This window comes from Procambarus clarkii, chromosome 55 (assembly GCF_040958095.1).
Source record: "Procambarus clarkii isolate CNS0578487 chromosome 55, FALCON_Pclarkii_2.0, whole genome shotgun sequence".
In the NCBI taxonomy this organism is placed as follows: Eukaryota; Metazoa; Arthropoda; class Malacostraca; order Decapoda; family Cambaridae; genus Procambarus; species Procambarus clarkii.
This window is the reverse complement of record NC_091204.1, coordinates 21,222,158-21,241,102: the sequence shown is the minus strand read 5'-3', so window position 1 is coordinate 21,241,102 and position 18,945 is coordinate 21,222,158. Positions and strand designations below refer to the sequence as shown.

General features: G+C 50.6%; 1 protein-coding gene across 1 annotated transcript in view; it reads left to right on the top strand.

The window, feature by feature from the left end:
• Positions 1 to 231: 231 nt before the first annotated feature.
• The window catches only part of LOC123755728 (uncharacterized), a 107,020-nt gene continuing 88,306 nt past the window's right edge, over positions 232 to 18,945 (top strand). Inside the window, exons 1-3 of the mRNA XM_069305539.1 lie at positions 232 to 250; positions 2,098 to 2,211; positions 2,359 to 2,459. Of these exons, the coding sequence (XP_069161640.1) occupies positions 2,117 to 2,211; positions 2,359 to 2,459 (196 nt within the window). The 5' untranslated portion in view covers positions 232 to 250; positions 2,098 to 2,116. The remainder of the gene's footprint in view (positions 251 to 2,097; positions 2,212 to 2,358; positions 2,460 to 18,945) is intronic.

Sequence of the window (18,945 nt, the reverse complement as noted above, 5' to 3'; positions counted from 1 at the left end):
ACTCATGGCGTGATATATAATAATTACTTTAATGTTCAAAATGCAAAAATCACCACAAAAGCGGAATTTCTTATAGGCGCAATCGTCACTAAGTGGGCAGCTGTAGTAAACTGAGGCAGGTTGGCCGTGTGACAGGGAACCACGTGCTCGGTCGACCCGAACGTGTACCAACAAATATCGGAAGTCGACGACGCCATCGGATGTCGAGTCACATTTTCCGATGAAATTTACATCGTAACTCAAAATTATCGTAAGTAGGGGCAATCGTATGTCGAGGTGCACTGTATAGTTAGTTCAGGCAATAAGAGTTGTCGCTATACACACAGTCAGCTGGCGGCTCCGTCACTCATTCAAGGTCACACACACTAAACTTTCTCCCCCAACAACACTGTTTGCAGTGTTATTACACTATATACACATGTTATATATATGTTTCTACATGTTGTATGCACCGTAACTGTACACCTAAGCTTGTAGTGCGCCCAAAGAGCATAGTGGCCACCCTCTAAACAGCTAGACAAATCATGCAGACGTCACCTCCGTCACCCAAATGGCTCCTCCTAGCATAATCCTTTTGCTGTTATTACACTAATATACACATTATATATAAGTATCTACATTTGTGTTCACCATAGAGAACCACTGACCTGGTATGGTGAATGCAAACAATAACAGGTGGCCACACAGTCGGTAAACGATGCTATCTCCGTCCGTCTCTCAGCATCACTCCTCCCACTGCGCTAATTATTACAACAATCGTGCTATTATCACAACCCTGGTTATTTATATCACAGTCATGGGTCATCTGTAATATTGTCATCGCTAAATAATAACAATTATATATTTATTTTGACAGTTTTCGGCGATGCTGTGGTCACAAGCTGAACAGCAATGCTGTTCGCTCATGCTTCGTGCGCCAGCCTTGGTTGCTCCAACAGTACTGTGCCTCTCACACCTGAGAATATTGCCCCGATTTAAAAAAAAAATGGTGTCTGTTTACAAGAGCCCTGAGGAAGCTAATGTGAACCCCGTGTAGCCGCGGGCCATTTGAATTGGGCCTGGCACCCTTGGGCGTATATATACGCCATGCGCACGGTGGGACATGTTACTCAGAGCGTATATATACGCCATGCGCAGTTTAAGGGTTAATAACAAGAGGACACAGATTCAATCTAAGGAAACAAAGGTGGCAAGAAAATATTGGAAAGTTTTCTTTTGCAAACAGAGTGGTAGACAGTTGGAACAAGTTAGGTGAGAAGGTGGAGGAGGCCAAAACAATCAGTACAGTAGTTTCAAAGCATTATATGACAGTACAGTACTGGGAAGATGGGACACCACGTGGGTAGCTCTCATCCTGTAACTACGCGTGCGTAGCTCTCATCCTGTAACTACGCTTAGGTAATTACATGTGAGAAAGCACTTAAACTTTAGACCCTCTTAGAGCTCTCAAAATGTACTCTCTGGAAAGGAGATGAGAGAGAGATCATATATGTACGTGGAAAATACTGGAAGGCCAGGTCCTAAATTAGCACAGTAAACAACATAATATTGGAGCAAACTATTTGGTAGGAAATGCAGAATAGAGCTATTGAAGAGTAGAATTACCATACTGTACTTGGATCATATTAGGAGTGAGTTCAGGGAGCTGTTTTACTCCCTAAGCTCAGCCTGGGACTGGGTTTGACTCGTGATAAGTTGATCCAACAGACTGTTGCTTGGATTGGCTTGCAGGCCCATATATCCACCACAGCCCGGTTGAACTGGCAATAATTGCGGGAAACTTTCTTAAATTTTTCTTGGTCACTTGTTCAAACAATGTACAGTATTTAGGCTCAAGAGAACAATGTATGAACATCAGAGGTTCACAACTATTCAATATCCTCCCAGCAAGTATAAGAAATAATGCCTGAGCTGTTTGCTGCTAAAAGTCAGTCCAACTGGGTTGTAGTGGATTATCGTTTCTCTGCACAAGACCAGTGGACTGGTAGTTTTGTGTTGTTATCTCTAGTACAGAACCAGTGTACTGGAGAGCTGCTGAGGGTCGGCTCAGAAGTTTAAAGTTGAGTGATTGAAACTGTTAATACTGTGTGTTTACAGGTGGTGGTGGTCTTCTGATATGAACGGTCGAGACATGGATCAGGGACATGAGCTTTGCTTTATTGTCAATGCCACTCATCAGCGGGATCGCAAGACAATAAAATTTATGTCAAGGTAGGAAAATTTTAAATGAAACATTGCTCTTTCCATAATCAGAATATAATTGAAAAGTAAAATTGCATCTTGAAATTATTTGCTTGTCAAATATCAATGTTCTATAATGTGATAGATCATAGTTTATAGGTGCCATAATTTTTTTAGGGGTGGTTTCCAGCTTAAGGCAACAGACACCTGTGTACATGTATCCAATATTCCTTATGGGTACAGATGGCAAGATTTAAAAGAACTATTCAACAAAGAAGGTAAGGCATACTGTTTAATAAAATATGTATTCTATTAACTTTTGATGAAACGCCTGCTGGAAATCTTTGTTCACACTGAGGGTAGAAAGATGAGTTAAAAATTAATGTTTTCTATTTCTGGAGGGAAGCCTTTGGTGGCTCCCTGAAGCTATTTTCCTGAGATTGCTTCATAGTTAACACTTTTCTGCCATTTCCACTTGGAATTACGGGCGGTTTAGATAAGCGCTTGTCGGATCACGACGTAAATTTACGGAGCGTGTTATAGTGGGTATTTACTACTCGATCGACTTGGGATTTGTATGAATATGTTTGCCATTAAATTTTTGTTTTCTCTAATAGGCACAGTGCCTATTTGTGAAAACGGCAATGTATTGTAACTTAGAGGAGATACTATTGAGTTGGTGACACAACGAGGGTAATTGCCCACTCCACACACTCTTGTGTTGGCCGCGATCATGATTCTACATTTATATGCATATGTCTGTGTAGAGAATTTTATTCCGAACACTATACAAACAAAAAAAACGGTGTGAAACAAGTATAAACTTGAAAAAACATGAGCAAAGTAAAAACTTTTTACGCTCACGGGTACAAACACGCGTAAGATTTTATTCGCCGCAAATTTATTTGACGCTCTGTTGGCCAATTCTACCCATGTTCTTATAGAACTTTCTATTGCAAACACATTGCTATAAAAATGAAATACGTAGCTCGAGAAATAATGTCAGGACAGTGAAATAAGTATAAACTTTCAAAGCGCTGCATCACAACAGTGTCGTCGCTGCTGAAATCACGGCTAACGCTTCACCCAGTTCCCACACTCGTGCGGAACATAATTAGACATTGATAGGCATATGTCTGGGTGGGGAATTTTATTGCGAGTTCAGTGATATCAAAATAAGCGCTGTAGGATGACTGTGAGGCTGGCAACAAACGAAAGAGTATGAACATTTACTTCCTGTTTGGGTGTCACGGCGAGTCATCTTCGTGTTTATTTACTTCGTGGTGGGATAGCAAATGCTTTGGTGACATTTTATGCATATGATCTTGTAGAGAATTTTATTGCCAACACATTGATACCAAAATGAAAAACGTAGCTCGAGAATTGATGTTAGGAGCGTGAAAAGATAATACACTTTTCTGGGGGGAGCCCCGTCGGCTCCCCGGAGCTATCCCAGGCTGATATGCTAATGTCAGACTTTGGCATCAGTCATGTGTATGGAGTTCTTAGGCCTACCGGGGACCACGGCCAGAACCGGGCCCCCTCAGAGAGGCAAGGGGAGCAATGGCCTATAGAAGCCCCCATGTAGTTGGAAGCATTCTATGTCTGCCATCGACCGGAACAGGCACCCAGAAAGGTAAGCGCCCCAAAACAAACCCCTATTCTGGTTAAAATTGCTACCTAAAACCGAACTAGTGAATAGAACTCCCCAACCGAAAACAAGCAAACTAGTGTGACGTCACACACTGCCGCGCCGCTGTCTGCGCAGCTCCCCCCTCCCCGGGAGGGGGAAGGGGGAAGGGGGAGCCCCAGACCCCCCGCGCCGGCTACCCACACCTCAGTTCTTGAGGCTGATGCTATAGGCGATGGTCGTGTGCTCTGGCTCCGGTGTCGCTACTGCACTGTGCTTTGAGTGTGGTGTTAGTTTTGTGGGTGCGAGAGCCAGGAGTTATCTTCAGTACTCGGGCTGCATGCGCCTAGGGCTGCCTTCCCTAGGTGCCCTGTAAGTACTGCCCTTGGGGCTTGGGGCCACCTTCCACAGGCTCCTCGGGATCTGCCTCTGCTGGTCCGTTTTACCTTTCGGTTTTTCGGCCGCCTGTTGGGCTCTTGGGAGTTCTGTTCTCCCTTGTTACCGGCGGGTAAGAGGCAGTTTGCACTGGTAGGGGCGCAGGGTGCTGCTCAGCTTGTATTTCCCGACATCGCGGCCGGCTCTGTTCCTTGGGGTTCGCTGTCCTCTTGCGGGGTTTTGTTTTTCTTTTTGTTTTTGCCTGGTGGGGGGTTCTGTCATTTTATTCAGTTTGTTTGCCCTTCCACTGTTCTCCTCGGTGGCGCCCCCTGCTAGGTCCCCGTGAGTGTACACGTCCCTGGGGTTCAGCTTTAGAAGTTTGCTTGGTAGTTTTGGGCGCCGGTTTGCGGCACCCTGCCTGGGACTACCTGAGCGCGAGTCCTCTTAACCCTTAAACTGCGCAACGCGCCTGCAGGCTCACGTCTGGTTTGCGCAACGCGCCTCCGGGTATTTGTATTTTTCACGTTCCATTCAAAACTCCCGCGGCTACATGGGGTTCACATCAGCTTCCTCAGGGCTCTTGTAAACAGACGCCATCTTAAAAAAAAATCGTGGTCCACATTCCCGGGTGTGGGAGCCTCAGTAGTGTGTGAGCAACCAAGGCTGGCGCTCGCAGCATGAGCGCACAGCACTGCTGTTCAGCATGTGACCACAGCATCGCCTAATAATGTCAAAATATATATATAACTTGTATTATTTAGCTATGATAGTGTTATATTAGAGCCTGAGTGTGATAATGACTGGGTACAATGTTCAAATATCAGTGATTCAATGCTGTTCACGATGTTCACAGCGCTAGCCACAGCACCACAGCATTATTTCGTTCATCTAGGAATCTTCAAATGATTTCTTAGGTTCCTTTTCAAAATAAACGTGTGGTCAATTATTCATTTACAGGAATTAGTGACCAGGATTGTGATAATAGCAGGAATGTGGTTATAATTAGCGTTGTGCGTAGTATTGTGGAAGGAGGAATTTTGATGAGGGAGGGAGGGCGAGAATTGAGGAAGCCTCATTGTGTGTGTGGCTGCCACTCTTGTTTTGCTCACCATACTAGCTTAGTGGTTCGCTATGGGCAACACATATGTACATGGGTATATATAGTGTAAGAACAGCAACAGGAGAATGTTGAGAGGAGCTATTTTGGTGAGGGAGGTGACGTAATCGTAGCGTCGTCTGCTGTGTGATTTTTCATGCAGTGTATGGTGGCCACTGTACTGTTTGGACACAATACCGGCTTACTTACATAGTTCTGGTAAATAAAACATGTAGATAGGTATATAGAACATGTGTAATAAGAACTATAACAATATGGTGGGAGGAGCAATGTTGGCGAGTAAGATGTTGGAGTGAGGGAGACAGGCTGGGTGTGGCTGCTCTCACTCGAGGTGTTCTGAATGTGTTGATGGCCAAATGCTCTTGTTGGCCCATACGAGGCAGCTGCTATTGGCCCATACGAGGCAGCTGCTGTTGGCCCATACGAGGCAGCTGCTGTTGGCCCATACGAGGCAGCTGCTGTTGGCCCATACGAGGCAGCTGCTGTTGGCCCATACGAGGCAGCTGCTGTTGGCCCATACGAGGCAGCTGCTGTTGGCCCATACGAGGCAGCTGCTGTTGGCCCATACGAGGCAGCTGCTGTTGGCCCATACGAGGCAGCTGCTGTTGGCCCATACGAGGCAGCTGCTGTTGGCCCATACGAGGCAGCTGCTGTTGGCCCATACGAGGCAGCTGCTGTTGGCCCATACGAGGCAGCTGCTGTTGGCCCATACGAGGCAGCTGCTGTTGGCCCATACGAGGCAGCTGCTGTTGGCCCATACGAGGCAGCTGCTGTTGGCCCATACGAGGCAGCTGCTGTTGGCCCATACGAGGCAGCTGCTGTTGGCCCATACGAGGCAGCTGCTGTTGGCCCATACGAGGCAGCTGCTGTTGGCCGATACGAGGCAGCTGCTGTTGGCCCATACGCGGCAGCTGCTATTGGCCCATACGCGGCAGCTGCTATTGGCCCATACGCGGCAGCTGCTATTGGCCCATACGCGGCAGCTGCTATTGGCCCATACGCGGCAGCTGCTATTGGCCCATACGGGGCAGCTGCTATTGGCCCATACGGGGCAGCTGCTCTTGGCCCATACGGGGCAGCTGCTATTGGCCCATACGGGGCAGCTGCTGTTGGCCCATACGAGGCAGCTGCTGTTGGCCCATACGAGGCAGCTGCTGTTGGCCCATACGAGGCAGCTGCTGTTGGCCCATACGAGGCAGCTGCTGTTGGCCCATACGAGGCAGCTGCTGTTGGCCCATACGAGGCAGCTGCTGTTGGCCCATACGAAGCAGCTGCTACGCGGTGTTCTGAATGTGTTGATGGTGAATGTATATAGTGTGTAAGTAGATTGTATATATACACAAATTAGCATGATACATAGTAAATATGTGCTGCATATGTGTACACAAGTTTCATGCACGTAACACAGTGTCTACGGACAGTACGGATGTTGTACTGCGATATTATAGTGTATGTGTTCATTATACATTGGATTGGCACATAAAAACAATGAAAATGTATTTGGAAAGGTGCGCAAAAAATGAACGAAAATATATTCGCGGCAACTCGCGCGCCCCGCCCCGAGCGCCCCACCGCCCCTGAGAGCTTACGGCACGGGCGCACGGGGAATGATGACGTCACGCCCCAACTTCCGGACCCCATAGCAGCCAAAGTAAGTACAATTTCGCCTTTTTTTTTACATACCCATACTGAGGGAAGGGTTTTTGACACTTTAAAAAGAAAAAAGAATTTTTTCCAGAGAATTTATTTCCTGCGCACTGCGGGGGTGTCACATTTGGAGGCAACGCAGTTAAGGGGTTAAAGTAAACACTCAGGACCCTGGGAATCCCCTAGGGGGCGCGTGGGTCCGATGGATGTGACCCCGGAGTCCCCACTCGCTGTGTGCGAGTTTGAGGGTTGCTCGGTCCCCTTGTCTCAGGGTGACCCTCATTGTTTTTGCCTCTGCCACGCTGCCTGTTGGGTCGGTGATACTTTCGACCCTGAGTCCTGTGAGTGTTGCTGCTTGCTTGTGACTCAATTTACCCAATCCTCTGATGATTCTATTCGGGTACAGGCGGCACGGGCGTTGCAGTCTAGGTTTCGTCTGTTGCAACGCGCTCGGTTGGTTGCTTCCCCGGATGCCCCGGGGCTGCCCCGCTTTGCTTTTCGAGACCCGGACTTGGGGGTGGGGGTCGCTTTGATCCTGGTTCAGTCCGCACCTCCTCGTCCTTCCCCTTCTGTTCGTTCTGGTCCCCCGCCCCTGCTTCCGGCCCCGAAGCATCTGAGGGTTTCGGGGTCGGAGCAGGGGTTACTTGATCTCGAGACTCGGGCAGCTTCGGGGGTTGCCCCTTCCGGGGGGGCGGCAGAGGCATTCGAGTCTTGTCTCCCGGCCGAAGCTTCAGGGTCTGACCAGTGGGCCCCCCTTCCTCCAGCTTTTCCGGCTGCTCCGTCCTTGTCTTGTGGGGTCGGGGCTTGGGGAGAGGACTCGGCCTCGGGTCCTGTGGTGACGGACCTCGAGGCTGGGGAGGGGCTGACTTGGGGGCCTTGGGCCCCGCTGGACCCCGCCTGGGTTTTTCTTCCCACTGAGCGGGGCTTATTGTTACAAGGAGTGGGGTTTTCTTTCCCCCCCCTCTGCGTACGAATTGGATTTGGTATCGGCCCCTCCCCGGGTACGGTTCCGTGTTCCCCCGGGTACGTCGGTTCCGTCCTTCCGGAGGTTTTCGGCTTATCGCATCCAACCTGGTGTGGTGCGAGCGGCCTTTGCAGCTTACCTCCTGCGTGACCCGGATTATGCCTCGGAAATGGATCCGTCCACGTTCAGGTTTGGGACTTCGTTCCCTTTCTGGCTCCGTTACGAGGTTCCGGAGTCGTCCTGGCTAGCAGACTGCCCCTTGTTTGGTCTGGATTCCTGGCATTCCTTCTGTCGTTCCCGCACGCTGGAGTGGCGGGAAGCTTCCACGGTGCTTCAGGTTTTCCTGGGGGGGTGATCTTGAGTACCTGAATGTGTGCTTGTTTGCCCCTGCCCTTCCCCGCGATGTGGGCGTTATTCAGCTCCATGTGCAGGTTCCCTCCCTTTCGGCGGCGCTCGTGGCGGAGGACTTGCGCGCTCGGGGCCTTTTGTGTTCGGCCTTGCGGTTCTTTTCCCTCCTGGAGCTGTCTTCGGATTGGCTCGTGGAGGATGTGGGGACGCTTGGGTCCGTCCCGGGGTCCGGCACCTTGTCCTCGGCTGCGCGTTCGTCGGCTGCCTTGTTGAAGCTGTTCACGCCGATTTTGCGGGATGCGGTTTCCCTGTTCTATGCTTCCCGTCTCGCGTGTCGGCAGGCGGTGCTGGGTTCCTCCGTGGAATCTGCTTGGGCTCTGGCTCTTAGGCGTTCTTCACCTTTTTGTCCTCTCCTGTTTGGGGAGTCGGCCGTGGCGCAGTTTATTCAGGCTGCGTCGGCGGCTTGTCGTCCGATGTCGGACTTGTTGGTTTTCCGGGGGTCCCGGGGTGGGTCTTCCCGGAAAGGTCGTGCCAGGGCTCGGGGTTCCTCTCGTCGTGGTAGGCCTCTGGTGTCAGGTTTGGGGTTGGCTCCTCCTGCGGACCCTCCCTCGTCTGGTCGGCGCGGTGTTCGCGCTGTGCGGGGTTCTGGGTCTCGTAAGGGTCGCCGGCCCTTTCGCGGTTTGCCCCTTTGACGGGGCGATGGGGGGGGCGGCTTGCGCTGTTCGCTCGCGCCTGGTCCCACGATTCGTGGGCCTTTCGGGTCGTGTCTCGCGGCCTGCGGTGGCGTTGGGTGGCCCCTCCCCCCTTTGGGGGGTCGGGGTTGGCAGGGCAGGCTTCTTCCCCTGCGCTCTGTCGAGTCGTCTTGGAGTGGGTACGCTTGGGTGTCATCGAAACGACGTCGTCCCTCAGATGGGTTTCCCGTCTGTTTCCGGTTCCGAAACGGGACTGCGCGGACCTGCGGTTCGTTCTGGACTTGTCCCGTCTGAACCCCTGGGTTCATTGCCCCTCCCTTCGGATGACTACGCTGTCTCCGGTTCGGCTCCTCTTGGAGCCGGGAGCTTGGATGGTGTCCCTGGACCTCCGGGACGCTTATTGGCATGTCCCGATTCATCCGCGGTTCAGGGACTGGCTCGGTTTTGTAGTGGGGCGTCTGAGTTACCGCTTTCGTTGTCTCCCGTTCGGGTTGAACCTGGCACCTCGCGTGTTCACACGCCTTACACGGGTTGTGGTGGCTCGTTTGCGTCTCCTAGGTGTTCGGGTGTTGGCCTACCTCGACGACTGGCTGGTTTGGGCTCCCAGCCAGTCAGCTTGCTTGCTAGCCAGGGATTTGGTTCTTTCCCAGCTCGCCGGGTTCGGGTTCTTGGTGAACTGGAGGAAGTCCCATCTGGTTCCCTCTCAGGTTCGGACTTGGCTGGGTCTCGTGTGGGACTCTCGAACCGCCTCCTTGTCTCTCCCTCCGGAGTCTCTCCTGCGGCTGCGGTCCCGCCTTCGTCTATTTCTGGAGGGCCCTCGGGTCACCCGGCGGTTGCTCGAGGGGCTGTGCGGGAGCCTGAACTTCGCGATGGTGGTCTACCCGCCGGGTCGGGTTTGGCTTCGATGGCTGTTCTGGTTCCTTCGGGGTTCCCCCTTCCGCCTCTCTCGCGATCGCAGAGTTCGACCCCCGGGGGACTTGCGTCGGTTGCTGCGTCACCGGCTTCCTCTTCGGGTTTTTCGGGGTTCAGTGCCTTGGCGCCTACCCGAGCCCTCGCTCGATGTGTACACGGATGCGTCGTCTCTCGGCTGGGGTTTTGTGACCAGTGCTCACCAGGCCGGCCAGGGGCGTTGGGATCCGTCCTTCCGTCGAGCTCACAGTACGGTGCGGGAGTTCGCGGCAGTGTGGTTTGCTCTGGGGAGGATTCGGGTGGCCCGCGGATCGACGATTCGGCTCCATTCGGACTGCTCTCCGGTGGTTCATTGCCTGAACCGAGGGGGTTCGATGCGGTCCTTGTCTCTTTGGGGTTGGTCGCTTCGGGTGACTCGTCTGCTGAGTTCTCGGGGTTTGGCTCTCCTGGCGGTTCACGTACGGGGCGTGTCCAACGTCTTGGCCGACGCCCTGTCTCGCTTCGTTCCCCTCTCCACGGAGTGGACGGTCGACGACGAGTCCTTCCGTTGGCTTTGCCAGACGTTCGGGCGCCCTGAGGTGGACCTCTTCGCGTCGGCGTGGTCGCGGCGTCTTCCCGTTTATGCGGCGCCCTTCCCCGATTGCGAGGCCGTCGGGGTTGATGCCTTTCGGCTCGACTGGTCGAGGTGGGGGTTCCTGTACCTCTTTCCCCCGGTTCGGCTGTTGCTCCAGGTCCTGACTCGCTTAGAGACTTACCGGGGGAGAGTTGTCCTTCTGGCCCCTTGGTGGCCGGCCCAGCCTTGGTTTCAGGCGCTGGTTGCTCGGTGTCCGAACCCGAGGGTTTTCCCGCGGCTCCGCCTCTTTCAGCAGATCGGGCCGGTACGTCATGTAGCTGGTTCGATCTTCTCCTCGAGTCTTCGCGTATGTTTTTTTTGACTCGAGTCTATCATCATCTCTATGGTGATCAGGTGGCCTCCTTGTTGGTGTCCCACCTGAGGGCTTCTTCTCGGCGGCAGTATGAAGTTTCCTGGCGGTCCTTCCGTTTCTTTTTGCGTCTTCGTCGTGTTAGCTCCTTGTCTGTTCGGGTGGTCTTGTCCTTCCTCTCGTGGTTGTTTCAGGACCGTCATCTTATGCCTAACACTGTCGCTTCGTATCGTGCGGCGCTGGCGGAGCCGCTTCAGCTTGCTTTCGGTATCGATGTTACGTCTGCGCCGTTTCGCAAGCTGTCTCGTGCATTGTTTCACCTCCGGCCTGCTCATGCGTCGCCTGAGCCGTCCTGGTCTTTGGACAGAGTGCTCGCTTTCCTTTCATCTCCTCGTTTCGTTGTGGCCCCTTCGGTCCAGGATTGTTTTTCCAAGGCCCTTTTCTTGTTGGCTTTGGCCTCTGGGGGTCGGGTAGGGGAGCTTCATGCTCTCCTCCGGCGCAGGGGTTTCTGCTCTTTTGGTCGTGGTGATAGTTTTGTTCGTTGCAGCCGTCTCCTTCTTTTCTGGCAAAGAATGAGACTGCTGCGTTCCGGAGGGGTCCATGGGTGGTTGATGCTTGGTTGGTCAGGCCGGGGGTGCATCATGTTTTGTGTCCGGTTGCGGCGCTTCGCCGTTATTTGTGCGCCACAGCTTCTGTGTCCGGGGACGCGCTGTGGGTTGATCCGGTTTCCCTTCTTCCCTGTTCGCGGGTTCGGGTCTCTCAGGTCGTCCGCAGGGTTATTAGGTCCAGCCAGCCTGCGGTCTATCCCCGTGCCCATGACGTTCGTAAGTTCGCGGCTCTTGCTGCCGTCTTTGGGAATATGTCTTGGTCTGATATTCGGGCGCGGGGATTTTGGCGGTCGAACAGGGTCCTGGCTGCTCGTTACCTTGTGAATGTCCCTGGGCCTCGTCGGGCCTGTGTTGCTTTGGGTCGGCGGTTGCGGCCAGTTGTCTCGGCTTCGAGTTTAGGGGTGAGCGACGACCGCCTCCCGGGTAAGTCCCTCTTTTTCTGTCTGTGGGTAGTTAGCTCCGGGGAGCCGACGGGGCTCCCCCCAGAAAACCAGCGTTGAATGTAATGAAACGCCATTTTCTGGGTGAGTCCCGGAGGCTCCCCGGCATCCCTCCCTCCCTCCGGTCGGCGGTTTTTCGCGTTTTTGACATCCAGCCTCAAGAACTGAGGTGTGGGTAGCCGGCGCGGGGGGTCTGGGGCTCCCCCTTCCCCCTCCCGGGGAGGGGGGAGCTGCGCAGAAAGCGGCGCGGCAGTGTGTGACGTCACACTAGTTTGCTTGTTTTCGGTTGGGGAGTTCTATCCACTAGTTCGGTTTTAGGTAGCAATTTTAACCAGAATAGGGGTTTGTTTTGGGGCGCTTACCTTTCTGGGTGCCTGTTCCGGTCGATGGCAGACATAGAATGCTTCCAACTACACGGGGGCTTCTATAGGCCATTGCTCCCCTTGCCTCTCTGAGGGGGCCCGGTTCTGGCCGTGGTCCCCGGTAGGCCTAAGAACTCCATACACATGACTGATGCCAAAGTCTGACATTAGCATATCAGCCTGGGATAGCTCCGGGGAGCCTCCGGGACTCACCCAGAAAATGGCGTTTCATTACATTCAACGCTGGTTTTTTGTGTTTACACTTGAGCGCCCAGAACGCCGCGCGCACAAGGCGCTTTTTTTTTTCACGAGTGCCGCGCGCACTAAAGTGTTAACCACTTAACTGCGCCAACTGAGTATTCTCGGTCGGCAGGAAGCTGCGCCAACCAATAAAACTCTTTTTGATTTTTTGGTACCAATTCTAAATGAGTACGAGGTTGGTTGTGTACAAAATGGACTCTTAGGACCTCGAGTGAGAGGCAGCCATCTTGGAAAAAATTCCCAGAATGCCCTAGGGCTGCTGGCTGGGTTAGTACTGAATGAGCAACCATGGGTGGCGCATGCGCCTCTGGCTTCTAAACACCTGTCCGACGCGGTGTTGAAAGATAACGCTCTGTCAGTGAAATTCAAACCTTATTGTTTGAAGAACATAAGGGTCATAATATTGGGGAAGCTAGGAGTAATAAGGACCTAACACAAAGGTCGGATGCAAGTGATAGAGCACCTATGAGGACGATACAGCGAGCATGTCCAGTTGTAGCTCTGAGCATCATCCCTTGCAATCCTATGCTAGCTCCAATTTATTTACATGATCCATAGATGAATCATTTTCTGCATTCAGTGATGATGCATCTGATACAAGTAGCATAGATGAATAGTGTTAGTGGCTTCCATGGTGGTGTTTTCCATAGACATTTTCAAGAATACCTGAATCTCTTCCTAACTGATGGACACTCTTTGAAGCTCGCTGAATCTCTTCCTGTGTGGGACCATACAAAGTGATCTTTTAAAGACTACCTTACAAATTGATCTTTTCTTATAATCTTTTCAATACTACCTTATGCTTTACAAGCTTGGCTACATAAAACCTACAAGTACTAAAGCCAAGAGTGTACGTGAGTGTGTTATTTGCAAGCACACAGAATGAAGAAACAGGAAGCGAAAATTTATCTGTACCTGGTGCACTGAGAACGAAGCCGCGCTGTGTACCATGGACTACTAAGTTGATTATTACTCACTTCCGAAGTACTGAGTGTGTAATACAGTGTGTTAATGTGTAAATAGTGTGTGAAACTGTACATAGTGTAATTTTAGTGAATTTTTAATAGGTAATATTGCGACAATAAACATTTATTGTGGACACATTACTGACACATGAATCACAGTTCCATGGAACATTATGAACGTTCTACTGTATACATATTGTAAAGGACACAAATATGCATCATATACGATAAAAAACAAATAAAACCGCATTGGAAATACATAAATCAAATTATTGAAAATATATTTGTGGCAACACCTGGTGCTTGAATGGTCCGTGTGACAGTGTCTGGCCGATTCATGCACAGGCGACCAGGACCTGATGACGTCACTGCGCACCTTGTCCACGTCCCCACAGCCAAAGTAAGTGGAATTTGGTATTTATTGTTACATAGACATGTTCAGGGAAGGGAATGTATCATTTTACAAAGAAAAAAGTATTTTTTAGAACACTATTTCATGCGCACTGGGGAAATTTCACAATAAACTCGGCGCAGCACGGTAATTAAAGGTCACATCAGTCATGAAAGTTTCATTTGGTCTACCTGGGACCAGAGCCAGAACCTGGTACCAGAAAGGTCCCAGGTTCTGGCTCTGGTCCCAGCCTCTAGAAAGTCAGTGTAACTAGACAGACAACTGGAGGGTTCACAGGAAACGAAGCCTAGAAACTGCCAAACAACTTTGCTGTAAGGGCAGAAGCTTTTAAACTGTACACTAAAGTACAAACTATTGAAACCCGTCTTTGCTTCATGAAAATATTAACCCTTTGGCTCTGCAGGTGATTTTACCATGCAACACCCAGGTGGACATATAATAAAAAAAAATACTAAAAAATTTTCCGGGGATCAATGGCCCCGCAGCCCAGTCTTTGACCAGGCCTCTCGGTTGGTCATCTGGTCAACCACGAAAAATTCACAGGAATAATGATAAAAAAAATTGTGTATGACTTACTTTGGCCGAGATAAAGCCTGAAAGTCTCGCAATGACGTCACGATTCACATCGTGCTCATCAAGCAGTTGCCCCGGGGGTGTTTCCCCTGTTGGAAATACCAACACCATTTACTAACTTCCAATATAATATAGAGATAATATTGCTGCTGATTTTGTATTAACACAAATTAAACTAATTATCTTAGTTACTCATTCAAAGAAAAGTAGAATTGTGGAATTTTTCCCTAGAAAATGAGGACATAATTGCCATGTCACCAAAATTAAATTCACTAGTTAATACTATTGTGAATTCGTCTTAAAACATCAGTCTCTGGACTGCAAACATCATAAAAGCATTTCCCTAGAATGAACTTAATTATCAGTACTAAAATAAATTAAATATAAAGACTCTTTCCATCCTTTGATATACACACATTTGGAGAAGACGCCCAATGTGGGAGGGAGGGAGTAGCCATTATTTACCTGGAACGGTAAAATGTCTTGTTGTCATCCTGAGTATTTTTTATCTACAAGTTATTCTCGCGGAGTTAGGCAGCACAAATCACCACCATCGTATCTAGGGAAGGCATTGTACCCGTACAGTATTTTTTGATGAATTAGAGCTCTAGTCATTAGATAATATGCTGTTGCATTTATGCCGTATGACCCAAAAATAACCAAGGTTGGTTGAACATTCTTTCACCGGCAGACAAACACGTCACTCGCACGCAGACAAAGCTAACGGCACTGGGTTTCTACTGTATGAATGCAGACTAGGTCTATACACCCTCCAGTAGGCTGGTGTTTAAGCCAGATCCAGTAACATAAATTTATCTCAAATATTGGATTTACATCATATTATATACTTTTAGGTTATATATTTAGATTAGTAACATTATTAGGATAATAAGAGATATAAAAAACTTATTTTAGAACCGATTTATTAATTTTATTATTTCGAAGCCGTAGTCACTGAACTGTGGCGACGAAATGAAACGAGAAACGCATGGTGCTGTATGTACAGGGATTAGACCCGTCCACTCGTTCATGCTGGAGTTGTTCCAATAACAAATAATTTCTCAAATAGCAGATGTCTATCGTATTACAGTTTATTTTCGGTTTTATTTAGTTTAGTTTAATTAGGATAATAAAAAGCTATTAAAGCATTGGTTTTAGAAATGATTTATTAGTCTGAAACTTTCAAAGTCATGGGTCACTGAACTATAACGACACGGACGAAGGAAAACCAAGTGAGGTTTACAGAACAGTATTCCCTTATCTGTCCACCCTCACTCACCTTGTTTTATCACAAAATGTCTATAAGGAGATTTTACGACGTGTAGCTAGCTAATCACGCTTCAGCCTTTAAATTAATTTACAAAGATACGTCTGCCACAAATCAGTGAACGAAAATTATGGAAATTCGATCGTTCATTTGTGTGGACCACTCTGGCTGGTATCTGGTTCATGTGGTTGACTTGTTGTGTGAACCATTCTGGCTGGTGTTTGGTTCATATGGTTCACTTGTTGTGTGGTCCACTTAATTGTGTGATGCAACTTGTCTTATGAAGGAATTATTAATTGTAAACTGTGATAGAATGAGACAGTTTTCCATAACTCTGTGAACTCTGCAACATCGTAAGTTTGTGGACTCACTTGTTCGGTCCACTTGTGCGGTCCAATTGTGTGATCAAACTTGTCATATGAGGCCCCCTCCCCATCCGGCCTGTTGGCGTCATGAGGGGGCTTCGTGGTCGGCTGCCGGAGTGTGATGCTCCGTGGGACAGTCCGCTGTCCTTTTATGGCCTTGCACTCCTGCTGCTGTCTTCTCTAATTGTGCCGGATCGCTTTTCCTTTTCATTATGTTTCGTTTTTCTCCCCCCCTCTTCTCCTATCTGCTTGTCGTTTTCTGCCGACCTTTTGCTTGTTTTGGATTATTTCTTTGGACTTCTTCTATTTTGACGCCCGGGTGCTTGAGGAGGCATACTCTTGCACCCGTAGAAATGTTGTACCCAACGTCTCGAGCGAGGGGAACCTTTTATTGTCAATCCCCCTTTCGTCGCTGAACCCGATCTCGACGGACTGACGGTTCTTAAGGTGGCGTTTGTGCGGCGTATACTCACGACGCACCTCTAAGGGGCCCCGGCATGATCGGCGATAGCTTCATGTTGGGTGTCCTGCCTCTAATTGTGGCTCCATGGTGGGTATGGGGGCACATTCGTGGATGAATTTCTTTCTCTTCGTCTCTATGTCGATGAATGTTTCCGTTGTATCCTCTCAGGCTCGTGGGGTGGGCGACCAAGCCCCCGAGTCGGCCTTTATTGGAAGACCAGGCTCTGTAGCTCCCGCTGCGTTGGGCCCCGACCTTGCTCCTCCTTTGACCGTCCTGACTTCTTCCCCCAGCTCCCCTCCCTCCTCTGTGGTTGGGTCGAGCCTCCAGCCCCCAGTGGTGACCACTTCGTCCCCTGGTGCGGCTAAGTCTCTCGTTGTGACTACTGCACCTTTTGACCCCTCTCTCTCTGGGGGTTCTCAACGCCGTTCGCGCCCCAGCCGCACTCGCTCGATTCCTTCCCGTGCTGACGCGTATCAGGCCTTGTTTGGTCCTGCTTCATGGGCCAAATACTTTGATCTCCTCCCTCTTGATTCTGCGCCTCCTGACGATTTCTCCCTCCATCAGCATCTTGTAGATTCCGTGGATGCGTCTGTTACTTTCAACCCCACTCGTCTCGGTACATGTGTCGTTGCTGCTCCTTCTCAGGATGCAGCTTCTCGCTTGGCTGCCTTATCTTGCCTTGGCGAGATCCCTGTTCGGGTCTCCAAGAATGTTCGGATGAATGCCAGTGTTGGCACTATTCTCCTCCCACCCCATGTTGCAACTGGTGTTCGGAATCTGCAGGATTGCCACGATGATATTCGGCATATCCTTGATGCCCAAGACCATTCTGTCCTCCAGGTTGACTCGTTTACTCGTCCCCCTCGTGGTCGTCGCCGTCAACCCCTTCGCGTTGTGAAGATCACCTTTGATGGTAGGACCCTTCCATCCTCTGTCATTCTTGCTGGTGCTAGGTGCTCTGTCCAGGAGTATATTCCTTCTCCTCAACTTTGTAACAAGTGCTGGAGGTTTGGGCATGGTGCCTTCCGCTGCTCTGGGACTGTCTCTCTCTCTCGTTTGTGTGGGGGTGAAGGTCACTCTAAGTCGGAGTGCACTTCTCCCCAAGCTCGCTGCCTCAACTGCGGTGAGGCCCATCCTACCTTCTCCCATGCCTGTGTCCATTACAAGCTTGAGGCAGCCGTCCTCAACCTGAAGCACCGGGAGCGTTTATCTTTTCCTGAGGCAAGGCGCCAGGTTCGCCGGCTCTTGCCTTATACTAACATCTCTTGTGCTCGCGTGTTGCGCTCTTCCTCTCCTCGTCCTTCCCTCCTTCCTCAGACTCACAACCATTTCCGGGCCTTGGACCCTGATACGCTCACTGCCCCCTCCTCTGTTCCTTTGCGTTCTGTCCCGAGGGGTCCCCCTCCTGGTCCTCTGTCTGGGGGTTCCCCTTCCTTCTACCCGGTCTGTCATGTCTCCTGTGTCTTCTTCCTCGTCTCCCTCCGATCCTTCTTCCCATCCTCTTCCTCCATCTATCGGCTCTCCCCGCCGCCTGTCGGTGCAGGCGGATGTCCATCGCTCTCCAAACGGCCGTCATGTGTGCACTCGTTCAGCTTCTCCTGTTGAGACACTGGAATCCGTTGCCCGGTACGTAGTTGCTGGGACACCAGTCTCTTTAAGTCAGAAGCGTAAGCCTGGCTCCTCTCCTTCCTCCTCCCTGGCAGGTAAGAAGGCTTCGCTTTCTTCCTCAGCTCCTACTTCTGGCTCTGTTGCTCCTTCCCCTCCCATTTCAGTGATTGCACCCCCTGTTCCTGCTATGGAGGTTTCTTTGGCCCCTGCTTCCCTTTTGGTTGCTACTCTTGCTGAGGTGCGCTCCCCTCTTTCTACTCCCCCTCTACCTGCTGCTGTCCTTGACTGCTCCTCTCCGTTGTCTCCTCTTCCTCCTCCTCTTCCTCCTCCTCTTCCTCCTCCTCTTCCTCCTCCTCTTCCTCCTCCTCTTCCTCCTCCTCTTCCTCCTCCTCTTTCTCCTCCTCTTCCTCCTCCTCTTCCTCCTCTTCTTCCTCCTCCTCCTCCTGACCCCGCCCGCCCACCTCTGATCTGTTCTCCCGTTTCCTTCCCTCCGTCTTTGCTCAGTTTACCCATGCCCCCTAACCCTAACATTGCTGACCCTGATCCCGACCCTGATATTCTTTAATGTGCTCTGTTGCTCTTTCGCCTTTGTTTCTTCCTTGTTCTCTGTTTTTGTCCTTTCTCTTCTCGTCGTTGTCCATTCTTCAATGGAACGTTCGAGGTTATTACGCCAATTTCCTCGAACTCCAACTCCTGATTTCGCGGTTTTCGCCCCTTTGTGTCTGTCTCCAGGAGCCGATGCTTGGTGCTCGTCCTGGTCGTTTTCGTGGCTATTCCTTCCTTTTCCCCCCCCCCCTCCAGCCGTTGCTGGGGCTTCTAATTCTTCTGCTCTCTT